This window comes from Pituophis catenifer, unplaced genomic scaffold (genome assembly GCF_029215685.1).
Source record: "Pituophis catenifer annectens isolate HBS135680 unplaced genomic scaffold, rPitCat1.0.hap2 SCAF_3, whole genome shotgun sequence".
NCBI lineage: Eukaryota > Metazoa > Chordata > Lepidosauria > Squamata > Colubridae > Pituophis > Pituophis catenifer.
The window spans coordinates 2,150,060-2,177,330 of record NW_027256883.1 but is presented as its reverse complement, the minus strand read 5'-3'; the positions used below and the strand labels follow the sequence as shown (position 1 = coordinate 2,177,330).

The following is a 27,271-nucleotide window of genomic DNA, read 5'->3' as shown; positions in this document are numbered from 1 at the left end:
CGCCCTCCTCCTGCTCCTCCTCTCAATAAACCTCAAGCATTGATGCTGTTACCTAGTTGGGTAATAAAATGTCTGCAAGAAAACAACCTAGAGCACCAAGGAGGCCTCATTTCAACCCTGACCTACAAATGTTCTTTATTCTTCCAAATAGAGTGAGTTTTATTTATGTCTTCCTTCTTCTGCTCCATTTTCTTCTTTATTTTTTCATAGGTCAATACATTAAATTTATTGAGAGAGGGGAAGACCTTCTTATTCCTCCTGGAGAAACTTCTGAGGCCTTTGAGGAACTGTTGACCTTTCCGTGTCTCGAGATAAGCTCCTCCGCTAAGTCTTTTTCCAAATCCTTTCCAAGTCCTTTCCAGGTCCTGCAGAAGAGACCTTAAAGAGAAGGTCTTCAAAATGTCCACCAAGACAGACGAGCTCAACGCATGGATGGAAACGACCAAACCAAGGACAGACTCTGTCGGAGTCCACGTTGGGTTTGACGCTGTTAAACCAGACCGTCTTCTCTCCGTGAATGACCAAGTCTTCCGTGGTCAGGAAGCAAAGTTGGAGAAGATGTCTGAGCCAAACGGGTCTGCTTTTGGAGAACTGGTTGAAGACCTGAGCCTGGTGGATCAGGAGGCACCTGCTCAGGTGCAGGAAGAAAGGAAGACTAAAGCCCCAAAATCCTCTGGAGAAGGAATGAACCTGGCTCCATCAGGGGTCACTTGCCCAACTCAGGAGGAGGAAAACGAAGGCTCCCAGGTATTGGCATTTCTTCTGGGATATACTTGTCCCTGAGTGTCCCGGCTGCTCCCTGTCATCATCATCATTATCTTTTAATGACCCCATAATCCCTTGCGGGGTGGAGTTTGGGCAACTGAGTGAAACTGAGTGTTTTACTGGCCGGATGCCCTTCCTGTCACCAATGCGGAGTTTTGTTCAGAAGATATATTCTCATTGTGCCCAGAGAGAGAAATATCTGCCTCTACCTAGGATCAAACTCACAACCTCCTGATTGTGAGGCGAGAGCACCACCTCTAGGTCACCGCACCACTCCTTTGCCATGCTTCCTGTTATCTCTGTAACTTTCATTTATGCTTTATAAGGGAAGCATCCGGAAGTTGTTCCTTGCTCCTTTCCATCATCCTCACCCCACAAAGTAGGGATGTGACTTGTGCAAAAAAAATATGGGGCATTTGCCAAATGATGGGGAACAAACTTTAGAGTTTTTGTGTTATGGGGGAACAGTTGCCACATTTCTCAATCTTGACCACTTGAAGATGGGTGGACTTCAACTCCCAGAATTCCCCAGCCAGCTTTGCAGTGATTTGTCTATGATGGTGTGGGAGGAAAGATTGTCCAACCTTGGCAACGTTAAGACTTGTGGACTTCCAACTCCCAGAATCCCATGCTGGTTAGGGAATTCTGGAAGTTGAAGTCCACCTATCTTCAAGTTGCTAAGATTGAGAAAGATGGATGAAAAATACAGATATTCCTTGCGAGCGGTTCATTTAGTGACCATTCAAGGTTACAACGGCACTGAAAAAAAGTGACTTATGGCCGTTTTTTCGCACTTACGACCGTTGCAGCATCCCCGTGGTCATGTGATCAGAATTCGGACGCTTGGCAATTGACCCATATTTATGACGGTTGCAGTATCCCCGGGGTCACGCGATCCCATTTTTCTGGGATCTGGGGAAGCCAGATTCACTTAACAACCGTGTTATGAATGTCAGTGATTCACTTAACATCTGTGGCAAGAAAGGTCGCAAAATGAGGCAGAACTCACCGAAGAAACGTCTCGCTTAGCGACAGAAATCATGGACTCAATTGAGGTCGTAAGTTGAGGACTACCTGTAATCTCCATCCATTTCTTGTTTATTGCAGGGCCCGGAGGTCACACCTGGCTATGCCTCTCCCGTGGATGTCCTGCTGTCCACGGTGGGTAGCCTGAAGACCTGTGAGAAGACCCTCCTGAATGCAACTGCAGTGAAGCTCACCGTGATTTTGCATGAACAGAAAACTGATTTGAAGGACAAGGTGAGGGGCTCCTTAAAGTCTGAACCAGGGGTGAAATCTAAAATTTGTTACTACCGGTTCTGTGGGCGTGGCTTGGGGGGGGAGTTAATGTGACTAGGTAGGCGTGGCCAATTTTTTTTATTTTTACTTTTAAAACCATTTTTTCTGCAACCTCTTCAGAGAAGAGGTTGTAAAAAAATGCTTTCAAAAGGCTCTGACGTTCCCAGCTGAGTTGCCTGATCGTCAGAGGCTTTTTTAAAAAGCCTCTGCCGATCAGGCAACTCAGCTGGGATCGTCAGAGGCATTTAAAAGAAAAAAAGCCTCTGCCGATCAGGCAACTCAGCTGGGATCGTCAGAGGCTTTTAAAAGAAAAAAAGCCTCTGCCGATCAGGCAACTCAGCTGGGATCGTCAGAGGCATTTAAAAGAAAAAAAGCCTCTGCCGATCAGGCAACTCAGCTGGGATCGTCAGAGGCATTTAAAAGAAAAAAAGCCTCTGCCGATCAGGCAACTCAGCTGGGATCGTCAGAGGCATTTAGAAGAAAAAAAGCCTCTGCCGATCAGGCAACTCAGCTGGGATCGTCAGAGGCATTTAAAAGAAAAAAAGCCTCTGCCGATCAGGCAACTCAGCTGGGATCGTCAGAGGCATTTAAAAGAAAAAAAGCCTCTGCCGATCAGGCAACTCAGCTGGGATCGTCAGAGGCATTTAAAAGAAAAAAAGCCTCTGCCGATCAGGCAACTCAGCTGGGATCGTCAGAGGCATTTAAAAGAAAAAAAGCCTCTGCCGATCAGGCAACTCAGCTGGGATCGTCAGAGGCATTTAAAAGAAAAAAAGCCTCTGCCGATCAGGCAACTCAGCTGGGATCGTCAGAGGCATTTAGAAGAAAAAAAGCCTCTGCCGATCAGGCAACTCAGCTGGGATCGTCAGAGGCATTTAAAAGAAAAAAAGCCTCTGCCGATCAGGCAACTCAGCTGGGATCGTCAGAGGCATTTAAAAGAAAAAAAGCCTCTGCCGATCAGGCAACTCAGCTGGGATCGTCAGAGGCATTTAAAAGAAAAAAAAAGTCTCTGCCGATCAGGCAACTCAGCTGGGATCGTCAGAGGCATTTAAAAGAAAAAAAGCCTCTGCCGATCAGGCAACTCAGCTGGGATCGTCAGAGGCATTTAAAAGAAAAAAAGGGGTTTTTTTTCTTTTAAAAGCCTTTGACGATCCCAGCTGAGCCGCGCGATCATCAGAGGCTTTTTTTTTTTTACTTTTAAAAGCATTTTTTCGGCGGAAGAGCTTGTAGAAAAAATGCTTTTAAAAATAAAAAAAAAAGCCTCTGATGATTGTGCGGCTCAGCTGGGCATAGGGGGGCGGGCAGGGATTTTTGCTACCGATTCTCCAAACCACCCGCCTCCATCGCTACCGGATCAGGCACTCCGGTCCGAACCAGGAACATTTCACCCCTGGTCTGAACCAGCCAGAAGATGGTATCCCCAGCGAGAATCCAAGACTGCACGCATACCTCCTAGGCCCAAAATGGGGTGCGGGGAGTGGCGCATCCCCCCCAGAGGCCCGTTTTTGCTCCCGGGGGGGTGCAGGAGGCCGAGTGCTGCCTGCCACACCCACTGGCCACGCCCACCATGGCCCCACCCACCCAGCAGGTCATTATTGCAGAGAACCGGTTGTTAAATTATTTGAAACACCCCACTCTGCAATCACTGTTTGTGGGGTCTTCTCCAACTCTTTTTCCCGAATCGTCTTGCGAGGGTTGAATTCCAGGGACAGGGCTCCATGTTTGTTGAGATTCACGGGGGGTCACCAGTAGCTCAGCAGTTGACTTGTTGATTTAAGAGAATCTGATTGAATCCACGGTCAACCAGAGAAATCATGGGTGACTTTGAGCCAATCACTGCTCTCAGATCAACTTTTTTTTTTTAATTTGATTTATATCACCGCTGTTCACCGCCCTGAGTCCTATTCTGGAGAAGGGCGGTATAGAAATTTAAATAATATAATATATTTAAATAATATATATGCCGCCCTTCTCCGGAGACTCGGGGCGGCTTACAATGCGTTAAGCAATAGCCTTCATACTTTTGTATATTTTACAAAGTCAGCTTATTGCCCCCACAAACTGGGTCCTCATTTCACCTACCTTAGAAAGGATGGAAGGCTGAGTCAACCTTGAGCCTGGTGAGGTTCGAACTTACTAATTGCAGACAGCTGGAGTTAAATTACAATGCATTAGTCTGCTGAGCTATCCAGGCTCTTTGAAGAAAGAAATAAGACATTTCCTGACAGGGAGGAGAATTAACCAGTGGAACAGCTTGCCACCAGAAGTGGTGGGTGCTCCATCACTGGAGCTTTTCAAGAAGGGACTGGACAGCCATTTGGCTGGGATGATATGAGGCTCCTGCCTTGAGCAGGGGGGTTGGACTAGAAGACCTCCAAGGTCCCTTCCAACTCTGTTATTCTGGAAGCCCCCTTGAGCTCCTTACTCTAAACGAAAGAACATGGAACATAGGAGGATAAAATGTGCAGTAGAAAACAATATTCTTGGTCAACGCTCTGCTTCAGGAGAGGGGCTGGAGCGGCCTCCAGCAATAGAGATGTTCCTACTATCCATTTCTGGATCTAGGTTGATCTTTTTTATTCTTGGGTTCCAGAAATCTCAACTCAGAGACTTCTGGAACCCAACTGGAACTCAACTCAACCAGACAAGGCCACACTTTGTGTCAGGTGCAAATACAGTAAATGAATGTTTACAGAATACAGAATAACAGAATTGGAAGGGACCTAGGCCTTTGAAGGTCATCTAGCCCAACCCTCTGCTGAAGCAGGAGACCCTAGACCGGGGGTGGGCAATTGTGGCTCTTTTACAACCTGTGGACTTCAGCTCCCAGAATTCCTGAGACAGCTGGCTCAGGAATTCTGGGAGTTGAAGTCCACAGGTTGTAAAAGGGCCACAGTTGCCCACCCCTGCCCTAGACCATTTCAGACAAATGGTTATCTAATCTCTTCTTAAAAACTTCAGTGTTGGAGCATCCAGAACTTCTAGTGGCAAGCTGTTCCACTGATTAATTTTTCTCACTGTCAGGAAATTTCTCCTTAGTTCTAAGTTGGATTTCACTTTGATAAGTTTCCATCTAAAACTTCTTGTCCTGCCCTCAGATGCTTTGGAAAATAGGTTGACTCTCTCTTCTTTGTGGCAGCCCCTTAAATATTGGAAGATATTATCGTGTCACCCCTACTTCTTTTCATTAAACTAGACAGACCCAGTTCCTGCAACCGTTCTTCATAGATTTTAGCCTCCAGCCCCCTAATCCTCTCTGTTGCTCTTCTCTGCACTCTTTCCAGAGTCTCCACATCTTTTTTACATCGTGGTGACCAAAACTGGATGCAGGATTCCAGATGTGATCTTACCAAAGCAGCATAAAGCGGTTCCTCCCACGTCTTGGACCGTGGGTGCTGCTTGAACTCGGTCTTGGAAGAAGAACTTCTGGAGGCTCCTGGAGAACCCCAACAGGGTCACTGCTGAAGCTCCCGATTCCCCCGACTTGTGGCCCTGTACTCATCTCTCTCTTCCATCGTTCTTCTGCAGGTCTCAGAAATAGTGGAACAGCTGTATTGGGAGATCAGCAGTATCCCAGTGGGCAGAGCTCGGAGGGCAGCGTTGAACGTTGTGACTTCTCTAGCAGAGGTGTCACCTGAAGATGTGGTCTCCAGCCTCTTGAAACACTCCCTGCCCTGCAACAGGTAATGACCCTGCCACCTCACCGGCGTGCATTTCAGAAGGGGAGATCCATAATTAGCAGTCCAAGCAACTGGCTTCCCAACCAGTTCCCCGGATTTTCTTTTTTTGTTTTGAAAAAAAATATATTTTTATTTTTTATCAGCATCTTTAAATGTACAGTCTTTTATCCATCCTTCTACATTGTTCGTTCATCTTATTCATTAACTTCTATTAGCTAATTAATGAATTGTTCGGGTCTGCTCTTTTGCCATTTCCTTCCTTTGTTTTACTACAACATTTCCTTTTTCTCTTCCGTTCTTTCTCCTCTTTTCTTTCGACTTTCCTCATTCCTCCTCTCCTTTCCCTTTCTACTTCCTCTCCTCTCTTCTTCCTTCCCTTCTTACCCTCTCTCCTACTCTTCTTTCCCCTTCCTTCTTCCTCTCCTTTTCCCGTTCTTCTTTTCTTCTTTTAGTTTACAATTATTCCTCTTCTAATATTCCTGTACATTATTAATCAATCCATGTATCATCCAAGTATAACTTTTGTGCCATCAAATCTTCAAAGTTTATCATCATTTCTTAACATATATATTTATCTTTCCTTTTCTTCGTTTAATTTTAACATACTACAACATATTCATCTCAAAATTCTTGTCTTTACCATGTTTATTGTCTATACTCACTTTCTCTCCATTGATAAAATTTCCCCCAAATGTTGTAATACTCCAATTCTGTTTTCCCTTTAATGGCCAATGTCAGCCTATTCATTTCTGCACATTGCAATATTTTCTTAATTACCTCTCCCTTTGTAGGGGTTTTTTCTGCTTTCCACTTTTGTGCAAATATCATTCTTGCTGCCGTTATAACATGTATTATCAAATATATATGTTCTTTACTATACTTCCCGCCTGGACTACTGCAATGCTCTCTACATGGGGCTCCCCTTGAGGAGCACCCGGAGGCTCCAGCTGGTCCAGAATGCGGCCACGCGGGTGGTTACGGTGCTCCCATGTGACCCCCCTCCTGCGCAAGCTGCACTGGCTCCTGGTGGTGTTCCGGGTGCGCTTCAAGGTTTTGGTTACCACCTTTAGAGCGCTCCATGGCATCGGACCGGGGTATTTACGAGACCGCCTTCTGCTACCAATAGCCTCTCACCGACCAGTACGCTCCCATAGAAAGGGGCTGCTCAGGGTGCCGTCGGCCAAACAGCATCGACTAGCGGCCCCCAGGGGGAGAGCCTTCTCTGTGGGGGCACCTGCCATCTGGAACGAGCTCCCCCCGGAGATACGGAGGATCCCGGACCTGCGCACGTTTCGTCGTTCTCTCAAAACATTTTTATTTCAGCAGGCTGGCCTGGCCTAACTCTCCCTTTTAAATTTTTAAATCGTTTTAATCTGTTTTACAAATTGGGTATTTTAAATTTGTTTTCGGCCAAAATATTTAATAATTTTAATGGACTTTTAATGTTTGTATTATCTGTATTTTATCTTGGCTGTTCACTGCCCTGAGTCCCCCGGGAGTAGGGCGGTATAGAAATTTGATAAATAAATAAATAAAAAAAACAGGAACAGTTAGTTCCCTGGGGTTTCCGATGCGCCTGTCATGCTGACCAGAAAACAGGATCCCCTCCAGACACTGATTGTGTCTGTCAGCTGTCCCAACCTGGTCAGTTAGGAAAGGAAAACTTTCGGCTCCTTAGAAAAGTACATTGTACTAAAACCAAGTGGTTACAGCAGAAGCAAAACTGGATCTGGGATTTTCACGTGGTTTACTTTTCCCTTGTTCTCATCTTCCACCTTGGTTATCTTTGAGTCTCCAATTAGGTGCTAACACATTGCTTGGGTAACAGTCCCTGACTTCGCAGGCTGGATAGTTGTACAGTTCCATAGTGTGACCTTGCAACGGCCTTTTCTTTCAGTAAGGCCAAAGAATTTGAAAGAATACAATAAATTTTGTAAATAAAAATGGTGACAGCTCAGGAAGATCACCAGGTGCCACAAGAAATACACCTTATTTCCATAGCAAGGAAGATAAAGCAGGAATGGATAACTTAAATGGTTAAATTGATTACTTACTTAAAGAGGAAAATGGGTTCTTATTTGGATATCACTTCTGGAATTTGTGCTTGTGAAGAAAAAAAAAATGAAACTTTGATCTCGGTTTTGTTTATTAGCAAGATTTGGTGTTATAGAAATGAGTAGTTATCAGTGGTGGGTTTCAAAATTTTTTACTACTGGTTCTGTGGGTGTGGCTTGGTGGGCGTGGCGTGGCTTGGTAGGCGTGGCTTGGCTTGGCTTGGTAGGTGTGGCACGGGAAGGTTACTGCAAAATCCCCATTTCCTCCCAGTCAGCTGGGACTTGGGAGGCAGAGACTAGAGAATAAATGGGGGTGGGGCCAGTCAGAACTTTTACTACCAGTTCTGCGGGCGTGGCTTGGTGGGTGTGCAGGGGAAGGATACTGCAAAATCTCCATTCCCTCCCCACTCCAGGGGAAGGATACTGCAAAATCCCCATTTCCTCCCAATCAGCTGGGACTCGGGAGGCAGAGAATAGATGGGGGTGAGGCCAGTCAGAATGTTTACTACCGGTTCTCCGAACTACTCAAAATTTCCGCTACCGGTTCTCCAGAACTGGTCAGAACCTGCTGAAACCCACCTCTGGTAGTTATATAGTAATGTGTAAAAGGAAAAAGTTGAGGCTGGAGTATGTTTATCTTGTACTGTGCCAGGAAGAGTTGGAAGTCAATGCCCCCTTTTCTTTCTTTTTCTCTTCCCCCTTGTATCTCACACCAGAGGTGTTTAGCTGGTTCAGACCGGTTTGCCTGAACCGGTAGCGGAAATCGTTGGTCTATGCCATCCTATTTAGGCACATTTTTGAGGCTGGCCACATGCACGGATGGCAGGTGCACATGTGAACTGGACACACGTGTGTACAAAGCGAGCATGCGCACGCGGGGCAAACCGGTAGTAACGTAATGGGAAACCCACCACTGTCTCACACCCACTTTCCCCCGTTCCCTTTCCCTCCCTTGATTTCCTATTTTCTTTCCTTCTTTGTATTTTATATATTTTTAAAAAAATGATTAAAAAAAAAAGAAAGATCCTGGGCAGGTTGGGGGGGCTTTGAGGGGCTCCCTCTTCAAAAGTCTTCTCCTGAAGGAAGAGGTTTTGGCCTCCTTGGGAACTTCCCGATTGTTTTCTCAGCAATGCAGTTTGGTGTCTGAGCACCTGGTCCCGTCTCAGAGTTTTCTTTATCTTCTGGCTTCATTATTAACCCCCCAACGGGGCTGAAGATGAAGAGAGTTGGAAGGGACCTCGTAGGTCATCTAGTCCAACCCCCAATTGAAGCAGGAGACCCTACACCAGTGGTGGCGAAGCTTTTACTCACCGAGTGCCGAACAAGTACGCACTTTGTGCTCTTTGTATGCTTCGTGCTCCTCTCCATGCGCTGCTCGTGCAATTGCACCATCTGCGCATTGCGTGAATGCGAACGCTGTCTACGCATGCACAGGCTGCACGAGAGTACTCGCGCGTGCATGCACAAAAATGTGTGCATGCGCAGGACAGGTCCAAAGACCAACTGGGTCCCCTGCATTGCATGTATGCGCACCAGAGGCCTGAACACCAGCTGCAGCGTACACAAGTGACTGTTCAGCCTCTTCTTGAAAGCTTCCAGGAATGAAGCTCCCAGAGCTTCTGAAGGCAAGCTGCTTCCCTCACCCGTCTCAGCCCATGGGCCAAGTCACACCTGTCCACCCTTCCGTTTCACAGCACGGCCTCCGAAATGTGGAAAAGCCTTTGCACGGTCCCGGAGACGAACACCAAAGTCATGTGGTATTTGCTCCGAGAGTTGAAACGGAGAGCCAGCCTGCCCGAGCACAGCTGCAGCGCCGGAGATGGCACCGGTTACGAGGAGTGGCTGGCTCCTTTGGCAGTAAGTGTCAGCCCTGCGAGGTAGACCAGACCAGACTAGAGCATGAACTTCCCCAGGAAGGCTAAAACGACAGGACTTTAAAGGCTACAATCCCAGAACCTTGCTAGCATAATTAGAGGTACCGTATTCCCATGAAAATAAGACCTAACTGGAAAATAAGCCCTAGGACTACCCCATTTCTGACAGATGGCAGTCCAGTGATTAAACTTCTATCTATCTATCTATCTATCTATCTATCTATCTATCTATCTATCTATCTATCTACCTACCTACCTACCCACCCATCCATTCATCTATCGATCTATTGATCTATCAATCTATCATCTCTACCTATCATCTTTCTATCATCCATCCATCTGTCTTTCTGTCTATCTATCTATCTATTCTGCCCCAGCTACGGATCCCAAGAAGTGTAACACACACAGAGCTCCAAAAACTCCGTTTAATAAAAACAGACCCCTTTCAAAATGCAGGCTTTAACCACCAATGTCCTTATCAGCCTGCTATGAATTACAGAGATTAAACAAAGTCCGACTAGGGTTGGCAATCAGCCCAGAAACCAAGTTGTAACAAAAAACTCACTCTCAAAATGCTCTGCGTAGGACCAAACGTTGTTTCCAGCAACATATGCCAGCTGTGTGCGAACTTAAATAGCTAAGGGAGTGGCCAATTAATCCCAAACCTTACTCTCGAGGAGACCTCCTCCTCCTCCTGAGTAGCCACTCCTGCCTTTTGGCAGCCCTGCGTGCCCGAGCATTGAGGAGAGGCTCCTCCACTTCGCTCTCTCCACTTGAAGGAGCCTCTGGAGGTTCTGAAGGCCCTGGCTGAGTCTCGGCCTCTGGCACCACATCCTCTTCAGCCTCCTCGCTGTCCGACTCGAGCGCCGGCTGCACTGGCTGCTGGCGCGACACCACACTAGCCTCCTCATCGTCGGGATCAGCCACAATCCATGCAGGCCGCTGGCGGGCCACAACTCACTCTATCTATCTATCTATCTATCTATCTATCTATCTATCTATCTATCTATCTATCTATCTATCTATCTATCTGAATAACAGAGTTGGAAGGGACTTTGTAGGCAGGGGTGAAATCCAACAAGTTCTTACAGGTTCTGGAGAACCGATAGTGGAAATTTTGAGTAGTTCGGAGAACTGGCAAATACCACCTCTGGCTGGCCTCAGAGTGGAGTGGGAATAGAGATTTTGCAGTACCCTTCCCCTGCCATGTCCACCAAGCCACAGCACGTCCAGCAAGCCACGCCCACAGAACTGGTAGTAAAAAAAATTGAATTTCACCACTCCTTGTAGGTCATCTAGTCCACCCCCCCACCCAAGCAGGAGATCCTACACCATTTCTGACAGATGGCAGTTCAGTCTCTCCTTGAAAGCTTCCAGTGATGAAGCTCCCACAACTTCCGAAGGCAACTTCTGTTCTGTTGGTCACTTCCCAGAATTCCCAGCATCTTCAAGATGTGATCGAAAAAGTCACGATGGCGGCCACGGTGCTTTGATCAAAACTCCCTGGAATACATTATGGAATGTGGTGGGATTAATTTACACCCCTGTGATTCCATCTTGACTGTGCCCTGTGGCCACCCCTGGAGACATCTCTAAGCAACGCAGGGCTGGTTGGGTTGGGGTCTTTCACCTCTGCTCTGCAGCTGGAGGCCCTTGGTCCACCCCTGGAGTGGCCGTCCCCACCCACTCAGTCGGATGCTGCCTGGTGCACCAAAGACATCGCAGGCCACACCGGCCCTTATACCTCTCGTCCATCTTCTCTGAGGGACCTGGGACTATTTGTGGCTGAATAACATACTGTAGAAGAGAATATGTGCAACTCAGGGTTGAAGTGTGGGGTCCTTGGTGCTCCCTGAGCTTGGCGGTTTTTCTTGCAGAATTTTCATGACCCAACTAGGGAACATCATCAGTGCAAGAAGGGAGTGGGGTTTATGTGGAGGAGGATTGTGGGGTCCTTGGTAGTCTCTGAGCTTAATGGTTTCTTGACCCAAGAGCCTTGATGGTGCAGTGGACTAAAGTGCTGTTAAGTAGCACTTAGCTGCCAGCTGCCTGCAATTACTGCGAGTTCAAATCTCACCAGGGTCAAGGTTGACTCAGCTTTCCATCCTTCCGAGGTAGGTAAAATGAGGACCCGGTTTGTGGGGGCAATAAGCTGACTTTGTATAAAATAGAACACTGCTTGGGGGAGGCCGAAAGCCTTACTAAGCAGGTATATACAAAAAATATATACTTACAATGCTTAAAGCATTGTAAGCCGCCCTGAGTCTCCGGAGAAAGGCAGCATATCAATCGAACCAATAAATAAATAAATAAATAAATAAATAAATAAATAAATAAATAAATAAATAATAAACTAGGTAACATCATCAGTGCTAGAAGGAAGTTGGTTTTGCTCTCTGTTTATATAGAGTGACTTGCCCTGTCAATGTTGATGGGTTTCTTGATTAGGCTGTTGTTTACTATTTGGTTGTCCGAATTGGTAGTTGGGGTACTGTTGAGTGCTTGATTGTGGGTCTGGTGTTAAACAATAAACAACAGACTAATTAAAAAGTGACAGTGCAAGTCACTGAATATAAACAGAGAACAAACCTCATTCCCTACTAGCACTGATGATGATACGTAGATGGGTCATGCCAGAAAACCACCAAGCTCAGAGAGCACCATGGACCCCACAGTCCTCCTCCTCCTCCTCCTCTTTCTCCTCCTCTCCACAAACCCTACTTCCTTCTACCACTGACGATGTTATAGTTGGGTCATTAAACGACTGCAAGAAAACCACCAAGTTTAGAAAGCACCAAGAACCCTGTTAAGAAATTTGCAGAGCAACCCTTGAGTAGCAAGGGTGTGCACATGAAAACGATTGAGAGTAGTTATGAATAAGCACAGTCAACATACAGATACGCTGAGTTGTGATATATTTTACTTGCAAGAAAAAGAAAGCATAGTCCAATAAACAGTCCAGGTCATAAACAGATAAATCAGGAGATATAGCCAGAACGACAGTCCAGGGATAATCCAATAACAAAGTCTTCTTACCAGTTGTCTTAGTCATTCAAGGTAAACAGTTCTTCTGGAGTTGGAAACAGTAGCATACAGCAATATCAGAGAGCAAGAACAGCAAAAAGAACAAACCATGTTTCTTGCTCCCTCTTAAGGACATTAGCAACAGAGCTAACCAATCAGGACACAGTATGATGCAATACAGCAGTCTTAAAGCTACATTGATAGTTTATATATTGCCAACCCAACAGGTTAGTTAAACCATATTCCTAACAAACCCCACATCCTCCTCCTCCTCCTCCTCCCCACAAACCCCACTCCCTTCTTGCACTGATGAGGTTCCCTAGTTGGGCCATGAAATGTCTGCAAGGAAACCACAGAGCTCAGGGAGCACCAACCTTCCTGCATCTTAGTGTTGTTTCTTTTTTTTTAAACTTTCCTAGGCCATGAGAGCGCTGGGCGAAATGTTGAAACTCTTCACCTGCACAGGAGCCATCCACGGTTTCTACCCCACCCTCTTCCTGGCTATCCTGACCCAGATCCACTTCCTGGTGCAGCTTCCAGGCTACAGGCAGGAGGAGGAGGAGGAGGAGGAAGAGGAGGAAGGCTGGACGCAGCAAACAGCCGGCTCCAGTGGCAGGGCTAACGGCCATCCCCCCGTCCACTGCAAATATGTGGTCGCTGAACATGTGAGGTGATTATATTTATTTATTATTATTTATTATATTTCTATACCGCCTTTCACCCGTAGGACTCAAGGCAGTGTACAGTCAAGAAAAATATAGACACACAAACATCATAAAATTGCTAATTAAAATTATTACTTAGTTTGGTCAATTAAATAAAACCCAGAATTAGATCACATTTAAAAAATCATTCACATGTTCGTATGTTTAGCCCCGCCTGTTGGAACATCAGGGTCTTGAGGGCACGGCGGAAAGCACGGAGATCAGGGATATTCCGCATCTCCGGGGGCAGTTCATTCCAAAGGGTTGGAGCCCCCACAGAGAAGGCCCTCCCCCTGGGAGTCGCCAGTCGACATAATTTGACTGACGGTACCCTGAGTAGTCCCTCCCTGTGAGAACGAACTGGTCGGTGGGAGGCTATTGGTGGCAAAAGACGGTCTCGTAGGTACCCAGGTCCTAAGCCATGGAGCGCTTTAAAGGTGATAACTAACACCTTGAATCGCACCCGGAAGACCACCGGGAGCCAGTGCAGCTCGCGTAGGAGAGGTGTTACATGGGCGTAACGAGCTGCGCCCATAATCACCCGCGCGGCTACGTTCTGGACCAGTTGGAGCCTCTGGGTGCTTTTCAAGGGGAGACACCCCCCCCCCGCGACTTAAGATGCGCCTGTCTGGGCTTCTCTCCCTTGACACCAATGAAGACCCCCCCAAATCCTCTTTCAATCAGAATAGAGCTGGAAGGGACCGGGGGGGTCTTCTAATCCAACCCCCTGCTGAAACAGGAGACCCTAGACCATTTCAGACAAGTGGCTGTCCAGTCACTTCTTTAATAAAAAAAAAAAACCCTTCCACCTACAATTTCTGGTGGCAAGCTGTTCCACTGGTTAATTGTCTTCACTGTTAGGAAGTTTCTCCTTAATTCCAAGTTGCTTCTCTCCAGTGGTGAAATCCAAATTTTTTTTACTACCGGTTCTGTGGACGTGCCTTGGTGGGCATGGTGTGGCTTGGTAGGTGTGGCAGGGGAAGGATACTGCAAAATCTTCATTCCCACCCCACTTCTGGGGCCAGCCAGAGGTGGTATTTGCCGGTTCTCCGAACTACTCAAAATTTCCGCTACCGGTTCTCCAGAACCTGTCAGAACCTGCTGGATTTCACCCACCCAATTAACCACTGGTTAATTGTCCTCATTGTTAGGAAGTTTCTTCTTAATTCCAGGTTGCTTCTCTCCTTGATTAGTTTCCATTCGTTGCTTCATGTCCTGCCTTCTGGTGCTTTGGAAAATAAATTGAACCCCCTCTTCTTTGGGGCAGCCCCTCAAATACTGGAATACTGGTCTCATGTCCCCCCTACTCCTTCTTTTCTCTAGACTAGCCGTGCCCAGTTCCTGCAACTGTTCTTCATATGTTTTGGTCTCCAGGCCTTCGATCATTTTAGTTGCTCTTCTCCGCACTTTTTCCAAACTCTCAACATCTTTTTTTTATAATCCGGTGACCAAAACTGGATGCAGAATTCCGAGTGTGGCCTTACTAAGGCTTTATAAAGCGGTATGAATAGTCACGCGATTTTGATCCTATGCTTCTATTTATACAACCAAAGGATTGCATTGGCTTTTTTGGCTGCTGCTGCACACGGCTGGCTCCTGTTTAAGGGATCGTCCACTAGGACTCCAAAGTCCCTCTCACGACGGCTCCCTAGGTGGCTCAGTGGCTAAGACGCTGAGCTTGTCGATGATATTGAAAAATACTAGATTATTAAATTTGGAGGGACATGATTTGCTGATGGGATGGCATGCTTTCTTATGGTATAAAGGAACTAAAATTCAGGGGTATTTTAGAAGGCACCAGATACGTGAAGCTTTGTTTTTGACATGGGAGAAGATCAAAAAGTACCATTATCTGAAGATTCCAGTCTGGGTATCTACAATTGAAGCTTTTTCTTATCCAGTGGTATTTGAAGGGGAACAAATTGTTAGATGTAATGAATTATTGGATGAAAAAGGTGAACTTAAATTGAAACAAAATTTAGAAGATCAGGGAATTAAGATAGATTGGTTTTCATACATGCAAATACTTTCCAGATATCGAGAAGACTTTAAACAAGAAGGTATTTATAGTGTTTCGACTGGTTTAGACAAGATATTAATGGGTTCAGATGACCATATAATTAAAAAGCTATATGGATATTTACTTGAAGCAAAACTGGAAGAAGAACAAGTTAAAGGATCAATGATAGCATGGGGAAAAAAATTTGGTTATAATAAGAAAGGTTGGCGGTTCAAATCCCTAGTATCGGTCTCCTGCGTGAGCAGGGGGTTAGACTAGATGACCTCCAAAGGCCCCTTCCAACTCTGTTACTGTTACAGCGACCGTTTCTGAGCCAGGTTTCCCCTAATCTGTACTTGTCTTTTCCTGCCCAGGTGTCAAACCTTGCTTTTCCCCACCTGTAGATTTCACGTGGTAGGATAGGTAAGTGCCCATTGTCCGAGGTCTTTCTCCCTGAGCCTTCTGTTGCCTGTGCAGGTTCGCAGTGGATACGCTGAGGACCCTGATGCTCCGAGACCACAACTACAAGGTCCTGCTAGGCATGGAGATGAACAAGGGTTGGAGTCTCCTCTCCAGCAAGGAGGAACACCTGAGAGGCGTGGTCCTCCTCGCTCGGTAAGCAGCTGCTCCTGAGCTCCTGATCCCGAGGAAACCATCCGCTCACTTGTCCGATGAAAGTAACCTTGGCATAGATCAGTGTTTCTCAACCTTGGTAGCTTGAAGATGGGTGGACTTCAACTCTCAGAATCCCCCAGCCAGCAGCGCTGGCTGGGGGATTCTGGGAGTTGATGTCCACCCATCTTCAAGCTTCCAAGATTGAGAAACACTGGCATAGATGTTTAAAGATAAATCAGCTAAATGTTGGAAGTGCCACCAGATACCTGTGCACAGGGGTGAAATCTACTTACCTTCTTTACTGGTTCGGAAGCATGCGCAGAAGGTAAAAAAAGGTAAAAAGTATTACCTGTTTAAAACCAGAAAATAATGACACCTGGGCAGCGATTGCTACCGGATCGCCGAACCACAGGGGAATATCGGTACCAGATCAGGCAGTCCGGTCCGATCCGGGAGCATTTCACCCCTGCCTGGGTCTTATTATCATATGTGGTGGACATGCGTAGAAGCAAAAAAAAAAATACTGGACAAAAATACATATGTGGCTCAAATAGATGATAAAACAGCACATTGACTTCAAACCAGAAAATGTTTTTGTTGGGGATTTTATCTGAAACTATAGTAAGGGGAATGCATATCTAATTATTCATGTATTAACTGCAGCTAGAATTGTGTTCGCACAAAACTGGAAAAGTGAATGTGATTATTATTAAATAATCAAATATTATTTAAAATTATTGTTTAAAATTATTATTATTTATTTTTTATTATTTAAAATTATTATTTAAAAAAATGAAAATATTAGAATCTGCAGAAATGAATAGATTAACACTTGCAATTAAAGAGAAAGAACAAACTGAATACTACACGACATGGGGATTATTTTATCGATGGTTAGAAAATAAAAACTGAAGAGAGAAATAGGGAAATAAAAGAAGATGATTAATGAAGTGTAGAAAATATGTTAAAAGAGAAAACAGGATTATTATTATTATTATGACTATTAGGATTAGTATGTTTAATATAACTATTATATTCTTATTAGAAGGTATGTTAAGAGGGAGTAAATATATTTATTATGTTCAATATATATATATATATATATTAATTTGATTTATATGCTGCCCTTCTCCGGAGACTCAGGGAGGCTTACAATGCGTTAAGCAATAGCCTTCATACTTTTGTATATTTTTTTTATACAAAGTCAGCTTATTGCCCCCACAAACTGGGTCCTCATTTCACCCACCTTAGAAAAGATGGAAGGCTGAGTCAACCTTGAGCCTTGGAGAGATTCGAACCAGCAGTAATTGCAGGCAGCTGTGTTAATGACAGGGTGCTCTAGACCACTGTGCTATCAAGGCTCCTAATATATAATATATAATACTATATTAGTAATATAGTATTATATAATATATAATACTATATTAGTATTGTAAAATTAGAAAATTAGCATTAATGTAAGGAATACTGCTGTAAACTTTGATTATTACTGCACAAAGGTATTTGTACCCAGACAACACACTGTTTAATGGAAGATGGAATTATTATACTAAAAAATAACATTTCTATCTATCTATCTATCTATCTAATCTATCTATCTATCTATAAAAATACATATTACAAACTATTCTAAAAATATGAGTTCCAGGTATATTAGTAAAAAAAGAAGCAGACATACTGCGAACTCAAGAACTTAAGATTTAAAATTTTTTAAGAATATATGACAGTAACCTCTCAGCATGGTGGGTGGGGGCCTCTTTATCTTCCCAGAATCCTGGCGACCGTCACAAACCATCATTTGTTGGGGCTGCTGGCAGAGGTCATCCCGCGACTGGATGCCCAGGAGGAAGAAAGGGCTTTGACAGCCAGAGCGCTTTTTGCGGGGGTACGTCTAGGGCACCGGAGGCGTGTAGGGTGGCAAGGGGACGGAAGAGAGGAGTCTGACTCTATAGCAGCGGTCTCCAACCTTGGCAACTTTAAGCCTGGAGGACTTCAAAGCTGGCTGGGAAATTCTGGGAGTTGAAGTCCTCCAAGGCTTAAAGTTGCCAAGGTTGGAGACCCCTGCTCTAGTCTATAGGACTCATCTCTGCTTCTCCGGCTTGGGGGCTCCTAAAGCAAAGGTGGATCAGAAGTGGTTGATCATGAAGTCAGGAGAACCTGGTCCTGGAGATGTCCTGCTCTCTTGGGTCCGCCAGAGGCTTCTCCTGGCATCCAGCCGTTGCTTCTGGCCTTGCCACCGAGTTCCACCCCTCACTCCTTTTGGATGACCTTGGAGCTGTGGCCTTCAGGAATCCCACCACTGGCTTATGGGTACAGGGCCCACCGTCGGCCCGTGTCTGACGCTGGCTGGCTGGGAAGTTTCTTTGCAGCAAGGTTTCCATCCGGCTGGTCCCCAAGAGGAGAGTCCTGGCCAAGCTGGAGCAGTGGCAGGCAGACCCCCAACCAGTGGTCCGTTGGCTCAGCTTCCAGGGATTGGAAAACCTGGCTCTGCAGAAGCAGAAGGTAAATTGGGGGTCCTGACCAGGGGGGCGAAGGTGGTTCCCAGTCCTTGAAAAAGCTGTTCCTTTCATGAGCTAAATCCCCAGATGGCAGCCGATTTCCAGGTCCTCCAGATCCTTCCCAAGAAGATGATGTAGTGAGAAGTAATCACGCACACACACACTCACTCCAGGAATGAATTATTTTGGGGAATATTAAAAGAGACATAATATTGTATTTCCCCAAAGGAGAAATGGAGAAACACGTTCTTAAAGGCAGAAAGCAGCCCTAGTCTTTCTTAACAGCCTCCAGCAGATGCCTGAAGTCTTCAGAGATGGATGTTTTGTGCCCTTTTAAGAAATCCAGGCCAGCCTGTTCACAAACAAAACACCTTCACCTCCAAATGACGGGATTAAGAATTTATGTCCCCCCCCTGCCCAAATTTACGTCCCCCCCCCGCCCAAATTCTAAGAACAGGGACATGACCCTTAGGACATAATAGGATTGACCCATCACCATTAGAATAGCAAATGACGAGTGGTGCGGTGGCCTAGAGGCGGCGCACTCGCCTCACAATCAGGAGGCTGTGAGTTTGATCCTAGGTAGAGGCAGATATTTCTCTGGGCACACTGAGAATATATCTGCTGAATATAACACCGCATTGGCGACAAGAAGGGCATCCGGCCAGTTAAACGCCCAGCTCCATTCAGTTGCCCAGACTGTACCTCGCAAGGGATTATGGGGTCCTTAAAAGAAGATGATGATGATTTTGGAGAGCTACTGGAAAGGGAACTGGGGGAGACTTGCCCCTGATTTGATTCCGATTCAGAACGCCTTGATCTCCAAGCGTGGGGGTCTTTGGGTGGGCTTTGGGGATGGGGTTTTAGGGTCTGGTTTCCCTCCTTGCAGCTGAGGTCCCTGGAAGGCCTGGTCTCCAAAATGCTGAGAGGTCTGAACGAGGCTCACGAGAAGACGGTGAGAGACACCCTCGGAGCGCTGCCGAAGATCCTGAGCCACCACCAGCGGAGACTCTACGTGGGCTCCCTGTGCGTCCTCGTCGCAAAGAAACTCCGGCCTCTCCTGGAGGACGTAAGGCTGAGGGTGGCGGGGAGCTGGAGGGAAAATCCTATTTATTTCTGGGGAGACCTGCTCTGGCGCTTTAGGGTTTCGCGAATGCAGTCCTTGCTTGTATAAACAGAGGCATAGAATCGAAGTCACATGGAGGATTAGTACCGCTCTATAAAGTCTTACTGTTTTTCATATGTTTTAGTCTCCGGGCCTTTAATCATCTTAGTTGCTCTTCTTGGCACTTTTCCCAAAGTCTCAACATCTTTTTTGTAATGTGCGGACCAAAACTGGATCCAGGGGAAATTTTGACTAGTTCGGAGAACCGGTAGGTAGTAAAAATTCTGACTGGCTCCGCCCCCATCTATTCTCTGCCTTCCAAGTCCCAGCTGATTGGGAGGAAATGGGGATTTTGCAGTAATCTTCCCTTGCCACGCCCACCAAGCCATGCCACGCCCACCAAGCCACACCCACAGAACTGGTAGCAAAAACCCACCACTGCTCTGTACCCCATTTCTCCACAGCTGCCCTTAAAGGCAAAATCTTTACTTTTAGGAATAAATATTTCTTCTTTCCTTACAGCTGTTCGGATCTCATTTTTATTTGTTCTTGCGCAACCCCGACTCGAGTTAGAACCCCAAATTATTCTTCTGACTGTTTGTTTGTTTGCTTGTTTTCTTTTTGATGGATTTGTTCTTTTCATTATTCCTCTTTTTTTAAAAGAAAAATTATATTACTATGGTGGTTGGTGTCGGCCAGATGTTCAGCCTGGATTTCGCAGTTTTGTTCTGCCTCCTTCCCAAGGACTTAGGAAAAGCAGATGTGGATGTTTGATTTTATTTTTAAATTTTATTTTATCTTTTCATTTTTTAAAAAATGCCCATCTTCTTCTCCTTCTGTCCAGGAACGAGAGCCGGAGCGCTCTCTGGCCGTCCGCCTGTTCGGGGAGCTGCTGCCTTGGGTGAATGTCCGGCACAAAGCTCAGATGCGGGAGCGAATCCTGACACACTTGGTACCCTTCGTCCTCCACCTGTGCGACCCCAGCCAGCAAGTGGTCGAAGTAAGAGCTTCCTCTCCGGGGAGGTTTCCGGAAGGGGCTGTTGCAAACTCATTGGGGCAGAATTCAGCTTTGGGTCTCCCTGGGGCAGGGGGCATTGTCCTAAGACCCTGGCTTTGCTCCCCAAGATCGTGGGGGGAGGTGGCAAGAGGCCACTTGGGATGGGGGACACTTCCCTTGGATAGCTCCCAGATGCAGTGCTGCTTTAACCACACATCTGGGAGAGCTGAAGGCGAGCGGCTTGCAAGAAGGACACAGAAGCACATCTGGGTTGCACATCTGGCCTGAGAAGAACCCTCCCCGTCCCTCTTTGTCCCTGACACAGACCTACAAGTGGACTTTGGCCCGATGCAATAACTTTCTGGGCTGGAACCTCGGGTTGGAAATTTTGACCTTGGCCTATTGTGACTGCCAGAAAGCCCTGGACAAAATCTGCAAGAGCCTGGTAGGTGGGGGATGGATAGACCCCTTCTCTGAGGAAATCCCCCCCCTCACTCCACCCCATTGAGAAACTTCTCCCGGGATCCACCAGCTGGTTTCAGCACTGTCCAGGAGTGGGGCGTAATTTGATGCCCTTAGGAGCCCTCAAATGGCCATGGGGATGAGACGAAGGGCTACTGGGAGGACCTCCAACATTTGAGGGGCTGCCCCAAAGAAGAGGGGGTTGGTTCAACCTGTTTTCCCAAGCACCAGAAGGCAGGAGAAGAAACAATGGACGGAAACTAATCAAGGAGAGAAGCAACCTGGAATTAAGAAGAAACTTCCTAACAGTGAGAACCATTAACCGGTGGAACAGCTTGCCACTAGAAATTGTAGGTGAAAGGTTGTGTTTTTTTTTTAGAAGAGACTGGACAGCCAAATGGTCTAGGGTCTCCTGCTTGGGCAAGGGGTTGGACTAGAAGACCTCTAAGGTCCCTTCCCGCTCTATTCTGAATTGGTATTGTCTGCAAATGCTTTTCTCTCTCTCTCTCTCTCTCTCTCTCTCCCTCCTCTCTCTCTCTCTCTCTCTCTCTCTCTCTCTCTCTCTCCTTGCTAAGAGGTTCAGGGCAGCCCCCTCCCCTTTCTCTCTCCAGGTTCAGTGGTACCCTGACAAGATCCTGGTTTTCCTGTCTTGTACGCTGGATTACCTGAAGAGCTCCAAAGCCCCCCTGCGCAGGGCGGCCGGGGTCTTTGCAGGTGAAGGATGGGGATATCCACCTGGTGGGAAAGGGACCCTTTCCAGCTTCAACCTGGACAGGTGTTCTGCCCTCCCCCCCGTTCCCCAGGTGATGCTGGGTCGAAGCCAGCCATCTCTCACCAGCCACGCTGATGCCCCCTTCCAGTCCTTGACTTACAACCATTCCACTTAGTGACCATTCCAAGTGAGAACAGCACTGAAAAGGACCAGATTTTTCACACTCACGACCGTTGCAGCATTCCCAATTCAGGTAGTCCTCGACTTACGGACTCAGTTGAGCCCAAATTTTTATGATGGTAAGCGAGAGATTTGTTAAGGGAGTTCTGCCCCATCTTACGACTTTTCTCGCCACTTTTTTTGCAAGTAGTCCTCGACTTACGGCCACGATTGAGCCCCAAATTTCTCTTTCTAAGTGAGTTTTGCCCCATTTTTACGACCTTCCTTGCCACCGTCGTTTAGTGAATCGCTGCGGTTGTTACGTGAGTCCCACGGTTGTTAAGTGAATCCGGCTTTCCCCCTTGAGTTTGCTGGTCAGGAGGTCGCGAAAGGGGATCACGTGACCGTGGGGGCGATGCAACGGTCGTAAGTATGAAAAATGGTCCTAAGTGGTCCCTTTTTTCAGTGCCGTTGTAACTTTGAATGGTCACTAAATGAATGGTTGTAAATCGATGACTAGCTGTATTGATCTTGACGGTGATTAAAATTTGGAGGCTTGGAAACTGGCATGTACTTACAACGGTTGCACGGACCTGGGGCTCAAGCGACCCCCATTTGTAACTTAGCAAAGTCAATGGGGGAAGCCCGATTCGCTTAACGATGGCATGATTCATTTAATGACGGTGGTGTTTCGCTTGTGGCCAAAGGCCGTAAAATGGGGAAAAACTCACTTAACCAACGGCCTTCTTTAACAATGGAAATTTGGGGCTCAATTGTGGTCGTAAGTCGAGGACTATAAAATGTCCCTGTACTATACTAGGTATAGTAAAATACAACTCATGAGTGTAACATTTGGTGTAAAGTTTTGGGGAAAAACGGTATATACACCTTACTTTAGGAAAATGTGCAGCTCTTTGCTGGTAGGCTGCTGTGAGTGTGAAGCAGGTGTGAATTCAAATCCTGTGCGGTCAGGATGTACAGGTAGTCCTTGATTTACAACGGCTCATTTAGCAACCGTTCAACATTTCAACGGCCCTGAAAAAGGTGACTTACGACCATTTTTCACACTTATGACCGTCGCAGCCATCCTCACATGATCGAAATTCAAACACTTGGCCACCGACTCACATTTACGATGGTTGCCATGTCCCAGGGTCACGGGATCCCCTTTTGCGACCTCCTGACAAGCAAAGTCAATGTGGGGGAGGCCAGGTTCACTTAACAACGGTGTTACTCACCTAACGACTGCAGTGATTCTCTTAAGAACCGTGGCAAGAAAGTTCGTAAAACAGGGCAAAACTCACTTAACAACTGTCTCGCTTAGCAACAGAAATGTTGGCCTCAACTGTGGTCGTAAATCGAGGACTTACCTGTATTCTGTCTAGGCAGATCCCAATCGATCCTGGGCAGATCCCGCCAACTGGCCAAGCTTGGAGCCACCAGGAGGTGGGGGAGGCGGATGAATTAGATAGCTGGTTAAGACTCCAAGGCGGCACCAGATGCGAATTCTGCTCCTTCCTGTCCACACAGGATTCCTTGCCTTTTACATGGATGCCCAGCAGCTGAGCCAGGAAGCCCTGATCGCCCTTCAGCAGGGTAAGCGAGGGTAGGGGGCACTGGTCATGTGCGGGGGGGGTGAAGATACCAGGCAGTCTTTTGCAAATTGGGGTGGGGGGCTTCCTCGGGATGGATGAAGAAAGTCAGAATTGGGCCACGTCCGGGGGGATAAGATCCTCGCAAGTCGTTGTGTTTGAACTTCGGGTGTGCCCAAGTGCAATGCCGAGGGTTCACGGGGCTGGCATCGAAGTGAGATGGGCGGCATGTCAATATAAATTTAATAAATAAATGTGAAAAAATGGATGGAGTTAGCAGAGATGGCTCAACGGACTGCTTTAATTAAAGAAAAAAAATTGCAAATACTTTTATTTCTACCTGGAAACCGCTTCTGGACTTTATGCTTGAGGTGGGGGAAAAAAATAAAACTTTGATTTTGGGTTTTACCGATTCAATAGGTTTGTTGTTATAGAAATGGCATATTTCCATAGAGATAGGTTTGTGTTGTTATATAGTAGTATAAACTAGCCATTTCTATAGCTGACTAGTTTATACTACTGTATAAAAGTAAAAAGTTGAGGTTTGATGTTATTATTTTATTCGACAGTACCGAACGGAGTCGGAAGTCAATGCCGTTTCTTTCTTTTTTCCCTTTTTTTCTCTTCCCCCACTTTTCTCTTCCCTTTTTCCTTCCCTATTATTTACTTTTGTATTTTGTTGGTAGACTACATTATAAATGAATAAAAACTGAATATAGGAACATAATAATAATAATAATAATATAATAATAAATATAATAAATAATAAAGAAAGAAAGAAAGAAAGAAAGAAAGAAATAATAAATAATCAATCAATCAATCAATCAATCAATCAGCTCCCAGCAAGGGCTGCCTTTTGCAAGTGGCTTTAAAGAGGTGGAAAGTCTGCCTGGAAAACCATCTTCAACTTTAATTCTGGAATCCCATCCTGCACACACCCCTCAAGAAAAGATTTTATTTATGGTCTGCAGGTAGTCCTCGACTTACAACAGTTTGTTTAGTGACCGTTCGAAGTTACGACGGCACTGAAAAAAGTGACATAGGACTGTTTTTCACACTTAAATCCATCCCCGTGATCACATGATCAAAATTCAGATGCTTGGCAAGGGATTCATATTTATGACGGTCGCAGTATCCCGGGGTCACGTGATCCCCTTTGCGACCTTCTGACGAGCAAAGTCAATGGGGAAGCCAGATTCACTTAACAACCGCGTTACTAACTTAAGAACGGCTGTGATTCACTTAACAACTGTGGCAAGAAAGGTTGTAAAACGGGGCAAAACTCACTTAACGAATGTTTTGCTTAGTAACCCAAAATTTGGGCTCTATTGTGGATGTAAGTTGAGGACTATCTGAATTTATTTATTTCATTGATATGCGGCCCCTGTGTAGAAGTGCCTCTGGCTGGCTTAGAATAGAATAAAAACATACATATAAAGACACTTAAACAATTAAATATCTTGAAGAACTATATAAATATATTATTTAGTTTAATATGCAATTCCAGTGTTATTTGGACTTGATTTTTTTTTAAATCCAGGGAGTTAGAACACATAGGAAGATTTATAGCTTTTGTTGAATTGTTGTTTTTATTTCTGTTTGTAAGTAGGGAATTCTGGGAATTGAAGTCCATCTTAAAGCAGGCTGACTGGGGAATGCTGGGACTTGAAGTCCACCCATCTTAAAGCAAGCTGGCTGGGGAATGCTGGGAGTTGAAGTCCACCCATCTTGAAGCAGGCTGGCTGGGGAATGCTGGGAGTTGAAGTCCACCCATCTTGAAGCAGGCTGGCTGGGGAATGCTGGGAGTTGAAGTCCACCCACCTTGAAGCAGGCTGGCTGGGGAATGCTGGGAGTTGAAGTCCACCCATCTTGAAGCAGGCTGGCTGGGGAATGCTGGGAGTTGAAGTCCACCCACCTTGAAGCAGGCTGGCTGGGGAATGCTGGGAGTTGAAGTCCACCCATCTTGAAGCAGGCTGGCTGGGGAATGCTGGGAGTTGAAGTCCACCCATCTTGAAGCAGGCTGGCTGGGGAATGCTGGGAGTTGAAGTCCACTCATCTTAAAGCAGGCTGGCTGGGGAATGCTGGGAGTTGAAGTCTTTTCTTTTTTGGTTCTAGGCCTCGATTGCCTGCTGAGCGATCCGGAGCCCTCCATTGCCGAGGTGGCCTCCGTCTCCATCCTGCAGGTGAAGGAGGTCCTTCGGGTGGCTTCGGCCTCTGCCTCGCCCATCCCCTCAGCCCTGGCACGGATGTTTTGCTGCCTCCAGCCGGGAGAGAAAGAGAAGCCGCAATTTGAGGACAGTCCCTACAAGAGGAAGAGCAGTCCGGAGGGCATCCTCAGCATCCCCCAATCCCTCCATGAAAGAGGCCGGCAGGAGGCTGCTTAAGGCTCCCAAAGTCACGGCCGCCTTCGTTTTGGGGGAAACGTTGTGTGTGTCGTGTTATCCTGGACGTTGCATCTTATTCCTCGCGGTGTTTCACATACAAGCTCCACACGGTTGTTCGGAGCCTCCAAAACTCTAAATAAACAAACAAATGTTGCGTTTCGGCAGGTTTTTGTACTCGATTGTAAGCTGCCCGGAGGTGTGTCTAAGTATTCGGGTAGTCCTCGACTTACAACAGTTCATTTAGTGACCGAAGTCACAATGGCACTGAAAAAAGGGGGCTTAGGGCTGTTTTTCACACTTATGACCGTGGCGGAATCCCTGTGGCCACGTGATCAAAATTCAGAGGCTCGGCAACTGACTCCTCTAATCCTTAGAATAGAATAGGGAACGGAATGGAACAGAACGGAATGGAACGTAAGGAAAGGAAGGGCACAGAACAGAACAGAACAGAACAGAACAGAACAGAACAGAATAATAGAGTGGAATGGAACGGAATAGAATGGAACAGGACAGGACAGGACAGAACAGAACAGAACGGAATGGAACGTAAGGAAAGGAAGGGAACGGAACAGAACATAACAGAACAGAACAGAACAGAATAATAGAGTGGAATGGAACGGAATGGAATGGAACAGGACAGGACAGGACAGAACAGAACGGAATGGAACGTAAGGAAAGGAAGGGAACGGAACAGAACAGAACAGAACAGAATAATAGAGTGGAATGGAACGGAATAGAATGGAACAGGACAGAACAGAACAGAACAATGGAACGGAAGGAAACAGAAGGGAACAGAACGGAATAGAACAGAACGGAACGGAAGGAAGGGAAGGGAAGGGAACGGAACAGAACAGAACAGAACAGAATAGAATAATAGAGTGGAATGGAACAGAATGGAATGGAACAGGACAGGAGAATAGACTAGACTAGACTAGACTAGACTAGAACAGAACAGAACAGAACAGAACAGAACAGATCAACGGAACGAAACAAGGGAAGAGAATGGAACAGAACAGAACAGAACAGAACAGAACAGAACAGAATAGAATAGTATAATAGAGTGGAATGGAATGAAATGGAACGGAATAGAACAGAACAATGGAACAGAATGGAACAGAATGGAATAATAGAGTGGAATGGAACGGAACGGGACAGGACAGGACAGGACAGGACAGAACAGAATAATAGAATTGGAAGGGACCTTGGAGGTCTTCTCGTCCAACCCCCTGCTCATATGTAGTGATACGGAGGCAATTTGCCCCGACCCATTCTGGGACAGCTTTTCCAATTTCCCCAGTCCAGGCCCCTGTTTGGGATCGCTTAGTGGTCTCCCATCCTAATCCAATCAGCT

The 27,271-nt window shown here is 46.2% G+C and overlaps 1 protein-coding gene across 1 annotated transcript; it reads left to right on the top strand.

The window, feature by feature from the left end:
- The first annotated feature begins 68 nt into the window (after positions 1–68).
- Positions 69–25,920, top strand: MROH6 (maestro heat like repeat family member 6). Its single transcript, XM_070940247.1, is given in 15 exon segments — positions 69–358; positions 360–747; positions 1,873–2,025; positions 5,590–5,744; positions 9,490–9,652; positions 13,113–13,363; positions 15,874–16,011; positions 17,782–17,896; positions 18,370–18,513; positions 19,399–19,578; positions 20,459–20,614; positions 20,937–21,056; positions 21,649–21,787; positions 23,475–23,540; positions 25,652–25,920. Coding segments are annotated over 15 exon segments (2,727 nt in total).
- Positions 25,921–27,271: the final 1,351 nt, after the last annotated feature.